The sequence below is a fragment of the Tigriopus californicus genome, chromosome 9, assembly GCF_007210705.1.
Source record: "Tigriopus californicus strain San Diego chromosome 9, Tcal_SD_v2.1, whole genome shotgun sequence".
Lineage (NCBI taxonomy): Eukaryota > Metazoa > Arthropoda > Copepoda > Harpacticoida > Harpacticidae > Tigriopus > Tigriopus californicus.
The window spans coordinates 7090266-7104784 of record NC_081448.1 but is presented as its reverse complement, the minus strand read 5'-3'; the positions used below and the strand labels follow the sequence as shown (position 1 = coordinate 7104784).

Sequence of the window (14519 nt, the reverse complement as noted above, 5' to 3'; positions counted from 1 at the left end):
CTATTGAGCAGAGAAGATCCCATTCAAAATGTAAAAAAATGGGCTTTTTTTTCGTGCAACTTTCAAGTCCACGAGTGTTAGGTGCTAAAATCTTCATTGCAGTATTTAAGTGAATGTAATGTCAATGCAGAATATTTTACAAGCACGTTTATGTTCAAAACTCTAGAAATGTGAACTCCTGAGCGTTACAACCGCTCTCCATGAAACATTTGCCCCAGGCCTCGTTTCGTGGAAGGTAGGGTAAAGGGGATTTTGGATCAAGACCAGTTTTTAAAATCCCGTACTACTTACCAATTGGCAAATTAGTAAATATTGACTCAAATTAACATTCTTTTGCCTCTGTCCTCATTTTGAACTTGCTTCAATGTAATAGCTGAATCAAATGATCTAGGATCGACAGGTCTCTTCAAAGTCGTTTCGTTCAGAAAGAATATTAAAGTCCAAAGTCGTGTGCCTGAAAACTCGCACAGTGATGAACTCACACACTAGCTGCTCTACAGATCTGATCCGTGGTTGATCTTGTCCTTTATATCCAGTTTACTTTCAAATTTTGAGGTGATGCACCAGTACACCCTGGCACATAAACTCGTTTAAATTATCAAAAACCCAACCGGAACGAATTTCTGTGTCCCGATGTACAAGTATGTGGCATCACCTAACGCACTATAGGTTCTTTTACAATCATGATCAGATTATCTGTCAGTGGAATGAAAAATCCTTTGTCTTTTTCGCTAGCTAAAAAGTGATAACTATGACGAGTCTGAATTAGAGGCATTCTGCAAAGACCCTCCCAGTACCAGCAACGGGCTACTAGAATTGTCTGAACTTTCGACGTTTTTCCCTCTAAATCTGCCTACTTTGGGTAGGACCAGCTTGTGTTCCTTTCCAAAAGATGTGAATAAAATAAGAAATTCAGATCGTTGCCTCTTAGGGCCAGAAGCTTTGACAAAGTTTACCCTAAATTGATTCGTAATTTTTGTAGCAAAAGTTTGGCTGTCTCTCCTGAGTTCCCTTCACCTCATTTTGGCCCCAAATTTGGCTAGGTTGGCGTATTTGGTAAGACTTCAATACAACGAATGGTTCAGGGGATGCGAAATTTTCTCTTCCTTAGTGAGTTCATTTCTAAAGGCTGATTTACCTACTAAACTCAGTGTGTATGCAAAATTCAATACGGTTTATGAAGTTTTTTGTTCTAAGAAGGCCAAAGGCTTAAACATACTTATGTTTAGCTCTTAGAACTTATGTTTAGCTGTTAGAACTTAAACTGACACGCTCTAATTTGAGACCTATCGCACATATAGCACACATTGTTCTAATCATGAGAGGGGTTTCCCCTCTATCATATCTGGCTTTGTCGGCATTCTACATTTACTGAGTTGCGGTAAAAGCTGACAAGAAATCGAAGCATTATGTATGACCACGTTATTAATGTAGATGGTGACCCTGAACTGGAGAAGTTAAGGTAACCCATTTTGAGGAGGACTGCGGTCAACTTGCACTGGATTAACATGAACCTTAATGGTCAAAAAAGCAGAAGCATTGCGGAACTTGCCAAATGAAGTGGGTATTGCTACTGAGGTTACTGAGTATAAGAAACCTTTCAAAAGAAATTGAGAAGTTCTTAAAAGAATTGGTCCATGGTGCTCAAACCAACTGAAGCAGGACATTTGAGAGGAGCCAAGAAAAGCCAAGACCTAGAGACCTTGCTCTTAGCACCTTGTATAGTAATGATGCCAAGGTAGAAAATCTTGATGTGGAGTGCTTGATGGAGTGGAGCAATTCTCCAAGTAGGCCTTGGGAATACTGATGCACCCTAGATTCAAGGGCCCTTGATTACAAAACTTAAGCAAGAAGTTGGAAAAGAAACAGTTTGCAGATTTTGCCCAATTGAGCAAAGTTCCACACGGGAATAGGATCCCTTCAGGTTGGGGAACATGGCAGGGTCAAGAATAGCCTCTTTATCAAAGTAAATTGGCGCAGCAGTACTTGAGGATTCTGGTCTGCACCATCCAATTCCAGTGCTAGACAAATATACTAAGAGAGCGCAAGTGCATGACAAACAATTTGGCATGGGCCTAGGAATTTATTTGATTCCCCAACAATTTGTGGGGCCACAGCAAGAGAGATCCGTAGAAGCTCTAATTTCCCATTATTTCTTTTCATTGTTCAAAACAAGCAATCATTAAATCAATAATAATTGATGTTACTTTAATTTGAACTGAACATAATAATTGCCTCTTGTAGCCGTAATTAATAGAGACTTAACAACCCTCGCCGATTGTGAGCCTCAAAGGGTTAATGGTAAAATATTACATGTTCCATTATTACCAGGTCAGTGTGATTTTGACATCTCTGGATGTCAACCTGAACTGAGACTTGTACCTTCCGTTGCCATCAACTGTTTCCATCACCTTGACGAAAATCATAATTTCAGCCCCATCATAACCGCTTGTTTGTTTGTTTGTTACGAAGTCAGATGGCAGCTCTCTCGCTCGGCCTGCCATCTGATTGATGGGTGTCCCAATTGAGGGATATTCCCACTTCTCATCATAACCGGATAAACGTTTTGTTCTTGGATGCCTCAAATATCTGGTTTGTGCTTGGCTTAGACGCTTTCTTCAGTCTAGCCTCTGGTAGCACTGTTTTGGTTGGGTGGGTTAACAAATATTTCGTTCAACGAATAGACAAATTCAATTTCTTCCATTAAATCAACCTTAATGTGGATTCTATTTGACAACAAAGGAATAAAGGATCAAAATTGTCATAATATTGGTGTCATGACAAATAAAGAGAATGAATATTAGTGTGCTCTAACAAAACCACAAATAGCTCGAAACCTGTTTAGCAAATTCAAATGTAACAAAAAAATGACATTAGTAGTGCAATTTATCATTGAAACATACTTTAGAGCTTTTTCAGTTTGGTTAGGTCCTGGACTTTTAATAGCCTCTGTTTTTTGGAAGTTGAAGAAGCATGAAATAATCATACTCGACCACAAAACTAGACTTACCAAATTCATCATAGCATGAGGTTTTGAGTACATTTGATCAGATTAGCGATTGGGATTCAGCGGCCTTAGGTCACAATATGCGAGCAAAATGTAAACAAGGTTTGTCATTGGTTGAAATTGTGGNAGTGCAATTTATCATTGAAACATACTTTAGAGCTTTTTCAGTTTGGTTAGGTCCTGGACTTTTAATAGCCTCTGTTTTTTGGAAGTTGAAGAAGCATGAAATAATCATACTCGACCACAAAACTAGACTTACCAAATTCATCATAGCATGAGGTTTTGAGTACATTTGATCAGATTAGCGATTGGGATTCAGCGGCCTTAGGTCACAATATGCGAGCAAAATGTAAACAAGGTTTGTCATTGGTTGAAATTGTGGTTAAGCAAAGTAGAAGGAGCACTCAGAGCAATAACTGTAAAAGTAAAAAGACGGGAAATTCAAACTGATCGAAAATCGTCTTTTTCAAGGTCGAAGTTTCACATGTTTCAGTCAATAATTTTGTCCAAAAATGTTACTACAACACGACATTTTTTGTAGCCGTTTCAGAACCAATCACAATTAGAATCCTTTTTGCATCATACTCTGGGCTAGAAGGAAAAAACCTTCAGACCAGTGGTCTATGGACACTGTTATCAATCCAATCAAACCATCTAACTGTAAGATATCAATTTTTAGAGGAATATTTTGCATTTCAGCCAATCCTATGCCAATTTGCTTTTTAGCAAAGGACACATGAAAAAACTTATCCAAACCCTATGATCTTTTGTGTCTTTGACACCTTTTAAAATCAAGATCTTTTTTAGATTCCAACCACTCGTGGCCATTTTTAATCACCTTCCAGCAGTTTCTGCCATTTTTTGCCACTTTCTGCCACTTGTGGCAGAAAGTGGCAGAAATTCGATCAATCTCGATTTTTCTCATCGCTGCTCAGTAGCCATTCATCATCATGAAACGCATTGCTCGAACGCCTACCGTGAACTTCTAGCTAAGTTTGAAGAGCTTGCCTCTCCAGGCCTGACGGCCTCCATGCATTTCGGGAACATGAGCGCGGACTGATGCCACGAAAATGCGAGCAAAATTCAAACAGAGAACCGTGTCTGATCCCCCCTGAATGGTTGGTAAACATATAACGCCCTTGAAATACATTCAGTTTTTTTCATGTCTTGGAAAACAACCAATGGCCAGTGGACCGTGGCTCTTGTTCTCACTTTCGGCTACCCTGAGACTAAGAGTGTGTTTGTTGTTTTTGTGTAGACTGAGCAAGGTGAGCTTGAGCGGCTGGTTCCACATGTGATGGTGGGTTGTCCGATAGCTAAATAAAGTTTACACTCTCGCGAAATCAATCGGGGCTGGCTTCGCTACGGACTCACGAGTTTATGTGTTTTTCGAAGTCTACCCGTTTCTTTAGTCTAACGAACGATGAGTGGCGGTAACGCCCCCACGACTTGGACCAGTCTGCGTCCCGCTTTGAATCCGGCTGTGCTGCTCACATTATCACGTATGAAGTTCTCTACCATGACACCCGTTCAGGTCAGTCTGTCGGTAATCAAGTGGAAAGACTGTTCAGGCTTTCCACCGGTTCGGTTTTGATTGGATCAATTGATATTCGATTGGTCTTGGGGCTATTGTGAGTAATCTCGCTCTGAATGTTGTTTTAGGCCACTTCGATTCCCTTGTTTTTGGCCAAGAAAGACGTGGCGGCCGAGGCTGTGACCGGTAGTGGCAAGACACTGGCCTTTGTGGTGCCTTTGTTGCACACGCTGTTGGTAAGGAAACCCTTAAAACGCTTACCACCGAGAAAAAATCGTACCAAATAACCAAAATAACTAAATGAAATATCTAAAAAGGAGTAACCAATTCCAAAACAAATCTTTGTTTGAAGTTGTAAACCAAAGTGAACCATGCACGCCCTTTCCTCTTACGGGATTAAGCTATTTCATCAAAAAGAAGTTTTATTTTTAGGCAGAGTATGGGACGATCTGCCGAACAGCTTAACCATGTTCTAAAGCCTTAAGAGATTGGCTTGACTATTTTACAATACACCATGTCAAATACACTTAGTCCTTAATGAAATATGTAAAGGACTTAAGCTCAGACCTATTCGATTAAGAACCCATTTTCACGTTGCCTCTTAGACCGCTCGGCTACACTAATTCCTTTTGGGGCAAATTTCATGATTACTTGCAACAAAAGTAAAAAGTTTTGGAATTTATTGGGCGAAACCACGGCAGATTCAATAGTGTCCCAAAATTGCAGAAAAATATTTTGTAAAACGCTTTTGAACATAGCTTGAGAAGTGCGGGATTTTTTATTCCTTTTTATTGCCAAAGTATCCAATGAAGAAAAATAAAATGATAATAGTAAAATATTATAGGGTTTGGAAACATACCTCACACTGCCTCTCTTAGCTAAGACCGATTAACTAACTCGAAATTTTATTTGGGCATCGTGAAGCGATTGAAAATCATTCTAAAGCAATGACTTTCATTGTTTGAAATTGACATTAAATGTCCAAATGGGATATTCATTATTGATTTTTTTAGTGCCTTTCATAGATAAAACAACTTTGAGATAGACTTATATACATTTCAGACTCTCTATATTGTACAAAGAATTAGGCGTTTCTAGGCCATCAGATTATTCACGAGCTTGTAGAAATATGGATTATGAAGATGGTCAGCCGATTGTGGCAAGATTCAAAAAAGTTTTATACTTCGCTATTGTCAATATTCCCGACGGCGAACACGCAGCCAATTTGCCGATATCTAGAGTTGTTAAAGGTGGTCATACTTTAAGCATTGTTATGGCTTGGTCTTTGATCTCTTTATTTTACAGCTTTTTGGCAAATTTGTCAGCCAGGAATTAAATTCTTTTAACGCCTTGGCTCTAGAACTCAAACATTCAACGAACAATATCAACTCAAGTGAGAGGAAAATATTCATAAAAGAGCGTAAAAACGCATGAACTGCAAAACCTTTAACTATTTGACCGACTTTTGACGATGAAGTACAGTATTCTCAACATGTCAAAGACGAGACGTGAATATCGTAATACGATGAAGTACAGTATTCTCAACATGTCAAAGACGAGACTTGAATATCGTAATGGTAAAATTGCCTGGTAGGAAGGTGGATCTTTCCGAGCTGACTTTATTGGTAATTGAATTAGAGGGAAGTGAGCGGTTGCCAAGTGGAATCGTTTCGGAAGAGAAGACTTCTACTTATATTGAAGTCTTAACTGCAGAATTGGCAATGCTCTTTGGGTCAAAAATGTGCGAAAGATGAATGCTCCCAACACAACATCAATCATATTAGTCTGCCGTGTCAAATTAAATTTGTACAATTGCATTGTTCGTAAATTGTACAGGTTAGCCACAATGAATGATCAGACGAGGCTTAACTATCCGGTACCATTTTTTCAGTCTCTAGAGAGCCCACCGAAGAAACACGATGTGGGAGGCATCATTATTAGTCCGACTAGAGAATTGGCCTCTCAGATAAGTGAGGTCATTGAAGAGTTTTTGCAAGAGAGCAAATCCATAACTCAATTATTGTTGATTGGGGGCAAGCCGTTAGAGACGGATCTCAGCCTGTTCGAAGAGAAAGGCGCCAATATCATCGTGGCCACTCCGGGTCGTTTGGAAGATATCCTTAGTGGGAAATCCAAAAGTGTGCCTACAGCATTGAGAAATGGAATCAAAGCTTTGGTGAGGAGAATCAATTTTGTTACTTCCCTGATATTGGGTAATCAACAAAAATAACCCCTTTCAGGAGATCTTGGTTTTGGACGAGGCCGATCGATTGTTAAGCCTCGGGTTTGAAGCCTCTATCAGTAGCATTTTGTCGTTGCTGCCGAAACAAAGGCGCACCGGTTTGTTTTCCGCCACCCAAACTAAGGTAAGGAAACGTGTGGATCAAATTATTTGCACTTTTGGGTGTCTATGTCGTAACGGATCTTGGCCATTGTTTGATGTAAAAATCCATGAGATCTGTCAATTAAGCGTTTCCCCTTCTTTTACCATAACAGGATGTTGAAAAACTGATACGCGCGGGACTGAGGAATCCGGTTTTGATTTCGGTGAAAGAGAAAGATCAACCAAACAGTACGGAACGGACCCCAAGCACGTTGGCCAATTATTACATCATCAACGAGCCCCGTGACAAATTTGCCAACTTGGTTAATTTTCTAAGCGATCCTCTGCGCGAATCTGAAAAACTCATGGTGTTCTTTGCTACTTGTGCTTGTGTCGAGTACTTTTCCATTATCCTTGAGCGACTTTTGAAGCAATTGAAAATATTTGCCATTCACGGCAAAAAATCCAAGCGTCATAGGGTGTTTGAGGATTTCCGTAAGGCTCCCACAGGTAATTGCAACGAATACCCACGGATTCATATTGTTTTAGTTATTGTTCATATGGTTACTTACGAAACCCTAAGCTTAGAAGTGCACTTCACTGACAGCTAATGAGGAACTTGCAAGTAATTTTGTGTGCTTTCTCTTTAAGGTCTATTAGTATGCACAGACGTGATGGCGAGGGGAATCGACATCCCCGAGGTGAACTGGGTGCTGCAATTTGATCCTCCCTCTAATGCCGAGGCTTTCGTCCATCGCTGTGGAAGAACCGCGAGGATTGGTCATGCAGGCACTGCTGTTCTGTTTTTTCTTCCAACGGAGGATGCCTATGTCGACTTTATTATCATAAATCAGAAGGTCAGTGTTTCAGACCTGTCACGATTTTGTGAGATTACCTATCGGTGTGGTGCTTTAACAAGAAACGGAGGAAGCGAAGGAGGTTTAGTAGTAGTGACTGGATAATATATGTGGAATATGTTTCTTGTTTTAGGTTACTCTCAAGGAAATGCCGGCTCCGCGCTTTCAAAACAAAAGCAACCTTGTTTCGCAACTCCGTGATTGGCAGAAAAATGACCGGACCGTTTTTGACCTGGCGAATCGGGCGTTCGTCTCATTTGTACAAGCATATTCCAAGCACGAATGCAAGTATGTTCTTCGCCTCAAAGGTATGTGAAACGATCCGCTTAACTATATTTGAGAATGTGAAATCAAAGTGTCAAAATTATGATTCCTCTCTTCAAAGATTTTCCTTTCGGTGAATTGGCCATGGCATTTGGTCTTCTGAAGATGCCGCGTATGCCCGAGCTGAAATCGGTCAGGATTCAAGGATTTTCTAAGGGTCAGCACCATCTGAACGAGATCAAATACAAGTAAGTTCCTTGCCTTGCTTCTCTGTCGCTTTGTCGCTCGAAACAAGTCTTAGAAACTTTCAACTTCCAGAGACAAACTCAAGGAAAAAGCAAGACAGGAGAAATTGAAGGTCTTTCAAGAGACTGGGTCTTGGCCTGGCATGAAGAAAGGACCCACTGCCATCAGAAATCCAAGCACCCAAGCTTGGTCTAATAAAGTGGACCAGAAAGTTCAGAAGCAGTTGCGAGCCAAGAAGAAACAGTTGAAAAAGCGGAAAGGACACGAGAAGGATGACAATGACCAGCCAAGCTCTGAGAGTAGATTTAGTGAAGGCCCATGCACGTCACAAGACGACATCGACGAGTTAGAAATGGACTACAAGATGCTCAAGAAAATACGAAGGGGCAAGGTACGTGAACGGAACGCTAAAATATACTAATGATGGTGACCTAAGCCTTGACTCAAGCCAACATCCTATTGCGACTTGGGGAATGGATAGATAATTCTGCAGTTTTCTGTTTTCTAGATGAGCAAGGAAGAATTTGATAAGGAAATCGATTTGGACATCGATTTGGACCCGACTGAAACCAACACGGAATGAATGAGCCCTTCTTTTGTTCTAAGGTGGCTTGATGGCTTGGCTGTGATTTGGAATGATCATCGTTTTTGGTTGGTTACATGAAATACAATTCTGAGAACCTCTTAAGCAGGAATTTAAATGCATTCGAACCCGATGAAGAGTAGTTCACACATAATAGTTAACGCCATTCAGTTGATTCCAAAAAGGCTTTTATCACAGGCGCGGTTGCTTTCTCTTCAAGAATTTGACCACGATTCAACACCAATGGTTGAATGTCTGGGCTGTTGTTTCCAGCCATTCCTTAATTAGGCTCAAACTCTCTTTTGTGAAGCAAAGAGAGAATCCCAATGGTGCATAAGGCCGAAACGAGGAACATGACGTCGAACCATCGATGGTAAAAATTGAACTGGAGGTCGCCCAACACCTCGGTGATGATGGTCCGATATTGGACAGGCATGTTCATCCGCATGAGAATTACCATAGAGATGAAGTACATACCCATGATTTGGGACAGAAGCAGCACTATAAAATTGGAGCTCTTGGGCGAGGAGATCCACGTGAAGAACCGCGTCATTGTTAGCAAGAGGCCGCGAATCGATGTCACCACAATTGCACCCACTAAGCCGAATGAAATGTGTTGCGACCAGAACACCACGTCAATGTTCAAGCCAAACCAATGGACCGCAATCTCCATGCCCTTGGTGATGGGATCCACGCGGCCCACGCGGTCAAACACTATGTTAACCGTGCTAATGAAGATCTTCCAAATGCAATACATCGAGAAGAAATAGCCCAAGAAATTAAAGTACTGGCCTTGCCAAGTGCGACTCCACTCGTTGCGCTCGCGCATGGTTTGGAGATCTTGTAATTCCACGAATAAATGTCGACTCAGCTCCTCCAAGGCCGACACGTCTTGCCGAAGCAAGGGGATATTTTCCAAACTACCGGGTGGCGTGTACGTCGAGAGCTTCTTCATGCGGTCCCACCAACCGCCGCCTTGCTCGTGTTGGGCTTGTCGCTTTTGACGTTCAGCCTCGCGTTCGGCCATAAGGATGCGCTTCTTCTTCGTGGTGATCATGTCCATGGTTTGCTGGAGCTTGCGTTCAATGTGTTGGATGTGGCTGTGAGTGACCGAGCGCATGAAAATGGCCATAGATGTGTACGGATAATTGACGGCGCCAAAGCCCGAGAGTAAGGCCATGATGGTGACCCCAATCACGCCCACGCGGGACACGCACGTCTCCACCGAGAGCATGCCGTGCTTGGGATTGTGGATCGGAAAGGGATCGCCCAGTTTCCAAAACAAGCCGATGTAAGCCAACCACACGCCGAAGGATAGGGGCCGAACCCAGTGGGCGGGGAAATGACGCGAATTGGATAAGAAGAAGTAGACCAGGTAGAATGGAATCAAGATGATGACCATGAACAGCATCAAGTATAATGACAAGTACCAGTGGAAATATCTGGAAAACACAAATAGAAACGACCGCATGAAACCAACTTTTGGCCTTGAAAATCAATGTGCGTACCGAGAGGCCTTGTCCAAATAGTCGACGATCTCAAAGATGATCAATTCAAACATGGTGCAGGAGAGCGTGAAGTTCAGGCCAAACACGATCTGGACGCCATAATGGCGGAGCTCGTAGTCCCGAAACAAGTGACGCACGAAGAACATCCAACCCAACAGGAAAAACACGCATTGGGTCAGCAAAACCACGCACGAATCCAACCCCAGACTCATGGTGAGCGACCGCAAAATCCAGGAACGATCCCTCAGGAGGGAGGGCGGCCTTTCGGCAGGGACACGTCAGCCTTTGGCACCGGTCATGCGAGCATCCGCTGATCCGGACTCACGGGAGAATCCCGCCCAGTCTAATCAGACCAGCCCATTATTGATCCAATCCAACACCGACACTCAAAGGGGACAGACATCTCGAACAGTTTGTCACCATGAGTGGCCAAGTCTACCGAGTCAAAAGCTCTCTTCAATATCCAGCCAAGGGAACAGAAAACATGATCAGATGTTTTGGAGAACAACCTCTGCTAAGGGAGGACCGCCTTAAGGTGACCAAATCGACTCAAGTTTGAAGAAAGATTCAAAGCCAGCCTCATTCAGCAGAAGCACAAAGAATGTGCTAGGGTACTTTGGGCTCTCGAAGGAGTACTGACATTAATAACAATGCAATTTGGCCCCCATTCATATTTTTGCGTGCTTACACGAATGCGAATGAACAAGGTCCAAGCGATCTACAAAGATGCGAAGAGCTCGGGTCCTTGAATGGGTCGCCCTGAACCTAGGGACGGATTAGGACAACACATAAGGTGACCAACTTAAAGACTAAGCAAAACTCCACTTGGAGATGTTTTACGCTTCCGCCTCCTTTGAATTGAAGGCGGTCGAATAACAACTTGAATTAGTAGAACAAAGCGCAAAAGATAATGCATGATTGGACAAAGTAAGGCCCAATTGGGCTGACCTCGATTGGATTGACTGAGACTCTGTCAACAGACATCAGCCTTCACGAATGTTCCTAAAACTCAAATACTGTGTAAGTCAGGAATAGCTACCATAAACCCAGAACAACATTCAGTCCTGCCCAAAATCCACTTTGACTCATAGATCTCCTAAAGTCCGAACAGGTCCAAACATTCTGGCATGAGTCACTTTTTTTATTGAGGTTGAGTGATTGATTTCGTGTGGCAGTGGCTTCAGCTGCGGGTGGGATAGCGAACGTACCAGCTGAAGTTGCTAAACATGGGGTACCTTAGGGTCAGTTTTGATTACACTGACTTACTTAGGCTAGCGGGAGTTAACACAGTACTAAATAATTCATTCCTAGAGTTAAATATCAATTTCCATGATTAACTACGGCATTTTTGTCTCGTAAATCATTCAAGAAACAACTCTGGAGAACTATGTGCACATTCTCATTTGATTAATTAACATATAGCGATTGAACATGTTGGGGGTTTCTGATGCAACCGAGTTGGCAATCATGAAGCAGGACGGCTTCAGCCAATTGAATGCAGCACCTTTACCATCAGAAACCATACCCTAACTGTCACCCATTCACTCTAAAATCTGGTCTGCCTGGCTTGCTTGCAATGCACTCTTTAGGCCTTGCTTCTTCTACTGTATAGCCTAAAACCTTTGCAGTTGAAACAAAGAAGAGTAAAAATGTGTTGATTGTGGTTTTAAATTGCAACTCATCTGAGTAATCATGGTGTAATGCATTATTCCTGCCAACCAATGGATGTGCACTCTACTGTCAGAAATCACAACCTACACCAAAACCAACCAGTCAACAACCACCCAGGTTTCTAAAAACTGGTCCATCTGTCTGGCTCACAGCACACTCTCTTGGCTTGACTTCCTCTGAGATAGAACATTGCTTGATCTATTTTTTTGAGCTTGTAAAGTTCTAAATGTTCAGATTTTGAAATCATTGCACTTTTGAGACCTCCAGGGTATATTTGTGGTTTTAAAAAGATTCCTTTGATCCCATGGGTGACTATGAAAGTCAGGACCTGAATCAATGAAAACATCCCTTGACTAGTTGCTTATGGTGGTTGGCAAATGGTAAAAGCACTCTCATGATAAGTTGAGTGAAGATTCAGTTAGCTAAATATTAAAAGACACAGACACCTATGATCCAATGAGAAATATCTCGCAATAAAGAGTTTTAAAAAAAAGACACATTTCACGGAAGCAAGTAAGAATTAAGGCAAAACTGATTTTGCCCTCGTAAAACAAATCAAAGTCAACCCAAAATCCATCAATGAAAAATTGAAAGCCTATTTAATTCATGTTGTTTTGTACATACATGTTCACTAATTCAGAAATACTTTTTTTTGTTTTGAATTCAGAACCCATGCTTACCTCTAAAAAGACAACCCAAACCATGGCTCAATAATCAAGCTTACTTCCTCGCTGGGAAGTGAGCTGCGAGCGATTCCTCCAATCCATCCTTTTTGCTCAAAGTAGTCTATCCCAGCTGGCGGGTAACAGCGTCGAATTCTGGTCTGCTAACGATTGTCCAATTTGGCAGCCCTGTACCGGGGATATGAGTCCTCCGGATCGTGGCATCCGTTTCCGCCTAATCAGCTGACGCCAGACTCTGTCTTTTCCTGGCGAAACGTGACCCTGGTAAGTCGACGAGCCCGACTCGGGACATAAATTGTACCATGGCACTGTGTCCTAGCTCCGTTCAGACCCCGCCCATGGAGCACGCAATGTGGGCTCGGGGAGTGACCAGGCCTGGGCGGGATTAGGGCCTGGCAGGAGCCGTTGTAATACATTTTGGGTGGGTTTCAGCTTCAGGTTAGGTGTCATCATGGGTCGCCGTCCCGCGCGTTGTTATCGCTATTGCAAGAACAAGCCCTACCCCAAGTCTCGTTTCTGTCGGGGTGTGCCTGATCCCAAGATCCGGATCTACGATCTGGGACGCAAGAAGGCCGGTGTGGACGAGTTCCCTCTGTGCGTGCATCTGGTATCGGATGAGTATGAGCAACTGTCGGCCGAGGCTCTAGAGGCCGGAAGAATCTGCTGCAACAAGGTGAGTTCCAGGGGGATGGTAGTCGTCCCACTCGTGTCCCACTCGTGCCACGGACCTGAAAATGATGAACAACTCCCTTGCTTGAAAGCACTCATGAGAGCAAACATACTCTAATTTTTTTCTGAAGAGGCTTAGCGCAGAGGGCGCTCTCTGCCTCTTACCCGGGCAAGTGTCTACAATCTATCTTTGGGAATTTCAGTACATGGTCAAGCACACGGCCAAGGATCAGTTCCACATTCGGATTCGCGTGCATCCCTTCCACGTGTTGCGCATCAATAAAATGTTGAGTTGTGCCGGAGCCGATCGACTCCAAACTGGAATGCGTGGTGCCTTTGGCAAACCCCAGGGTACTGTAGCCCGCGTACGCATCGGACAGCCCCTTATGTCGGTCCGAACCTACGACAAGCATAAGGACTCCGTCATTGAGGCTCTGGGACGTACCAAGTTCAAGTTCCCCGGCCGTCAAAAGGTAAGCGAGACGAGTTGGCTGACCCAGTTCATTTCACGCCAAGCTTCGCAAATGAAACGGGGAGTTAGGGTTCGTGATGTGTATTTGCATACCGGTTAAAGTCCAAGCCACAACTCAGAGGTACGAGCTTCAAGAATCAGGCCTCAGGAGTAAGACCTAATGTTCAGCAACATTATGGATCTAGCTAAATCGTTGCTGGTTACGACAAACCTCAGGCTTAGCCGAGGAAGAAACAAGGAAGACTGGATGATAGGAAATTGTTATTCGAAACGTCGATTGTCCATTCCCAATCATATATCCAAAATCGCCATAGGGGTGTGTCGTGGTATTCAAACTCCAGCCAGGCAGCTTGGATGCGGCACCATTCGGAGAGGGGCCCGTGCTCGGGCTTGTATTGAACACCCACACCGTCAGTGACGAGGCGACCACTGGCGCGCATACCTTCGAAATCCTCACGATCCCATTTGGTGAAACCCCACTTCTTGGAGATGTAGATCTAAAATGAAAATGGGTAGGAATGAACACTAGAAGCTAGCCGAGGGAAATTTTTCCTCGAAAGAAATTTCTCACGTGGAAATGTATTGCTCAATGGTACAAACTACCTCTGGTAAAGCGGCCAAGAGGTTTGTTTCTTGGGGCAATATCAGCACTTGGTACTTAATGGTAATGTATGAAAGGCCAGATCACCTCTGGGATAGGTA

The 14519-nt window shown here is 43.0% G+C and overlaps 3 protein-coding genes across 3 annotated transcripts in view; 2 read left to right on the top strand and 1 right to left on the bottom strand.

Annotated features, from left to right (window-relative positions):
- The first annotated feature begins 4242 nt into the window (after nt 1–4242).
- On the top strand, nt 4243–8919 carry LOC131886160 (ATP-dependent RNA helicase DDX55-like). The gene is made up of 10 exons (XM_059234418.1): nt 4243–4541; nt 4670–4777; nt 6433–6717; nt 6782–6907; nt 7038–7374; nt 7516–7721; nt 7855–8029; nt 8107–8233; nt 8304–8622; nt 8740–8919. The coding sequence occupies exons 1-10, from the start codon at nt 4431–4433 to the stop codon at nt 8812–8814; spliced, it is 1869 nt and encodes a 622-aa protein (XP_059090401.1). The 5' UTR covers nt 4243–4430; the 3' UTR covers nt 8815–8919.
- Nucleotides 8916–10862, bottom strand: LOC131886161 (Golgi pH regulator-like). The gene is made up of 2 exons (XM_059234419.1): nt 10323–10862; nt 8916–10256 (listed from the first exon to the last, which is right to left on the bottom strand). Exons 1-2 carry the CDS (start codon nt 10532–10534, stop codon nt 9095–9097), a joined length of 1374 nt encoding a protein of 457 aa, XP_059090402.1. The 5' UTR covers nt 10535–10862; the 3' UTR covers nt 8916–9094.
- A 1922-nt stretch (nt 10863–12784) lies between these two features.
- The window catches only part of LOC131886162 (large ribosomal subunit protein uL16-like), a 4775-nt gene continuing 3040 nt past the window's right edge, over nt 12785–14519 (top strand). The window contains exons 1-3 of the mRNA XM_059234420.1: nt 12785–12940; nt 13109–13349; nt 13549–13818. Coding sequence (XP_059090403.1) covers nt 13128–13349; nt 13549–13818 — 492 coding nt within the window. The 5' untranslated portion in view covers nt 12785–12940; nt 13109–13127. The remainder of the gene's footprint in view (nt 12941–13108; nt 13350–13548; nt 13819–14519) is intronic.

Bases quoted from the DNA above. Each gene is read 5' to 3' on its own strand.
- LOC131886160 (XM_059234418.1), top strand. From the start codon at position 4,431: ATGAGTGGCGGTAACGCCCCCACGACTTGGACCAGTCTGCGTCCCGCT. The intron at 8,030-8,106 runs GTATGTGAAACG...CTCTCTTCAAAG, and splicing joins GTATGTTCTTCGCCTCAAAG to ATTTTCCTTTCGGTGAATTG. The intron at 8,623-8,739 runs GTACGTGAACGG...TCTGTTTTCTAG, and splicing joins AGAAAATACGAAGGGGCAAG to ATGAGCAAGGAAGAATTTGA.
- LOC131886161 (XM_059234419.1), bottom strand. From the start codon at position 10,534: ATGAGTCTGGGGTTGGATTCGTGCGTGGTTTTGCTGACCCAATGCGTG. The intron at 10,257-10,322 runs GTACGCACATTG...TGTGTTTTCCAG, and splicing joins TATTTGGACAAGGCCTCTCG to ATATTTCCACTGGTACTTGT.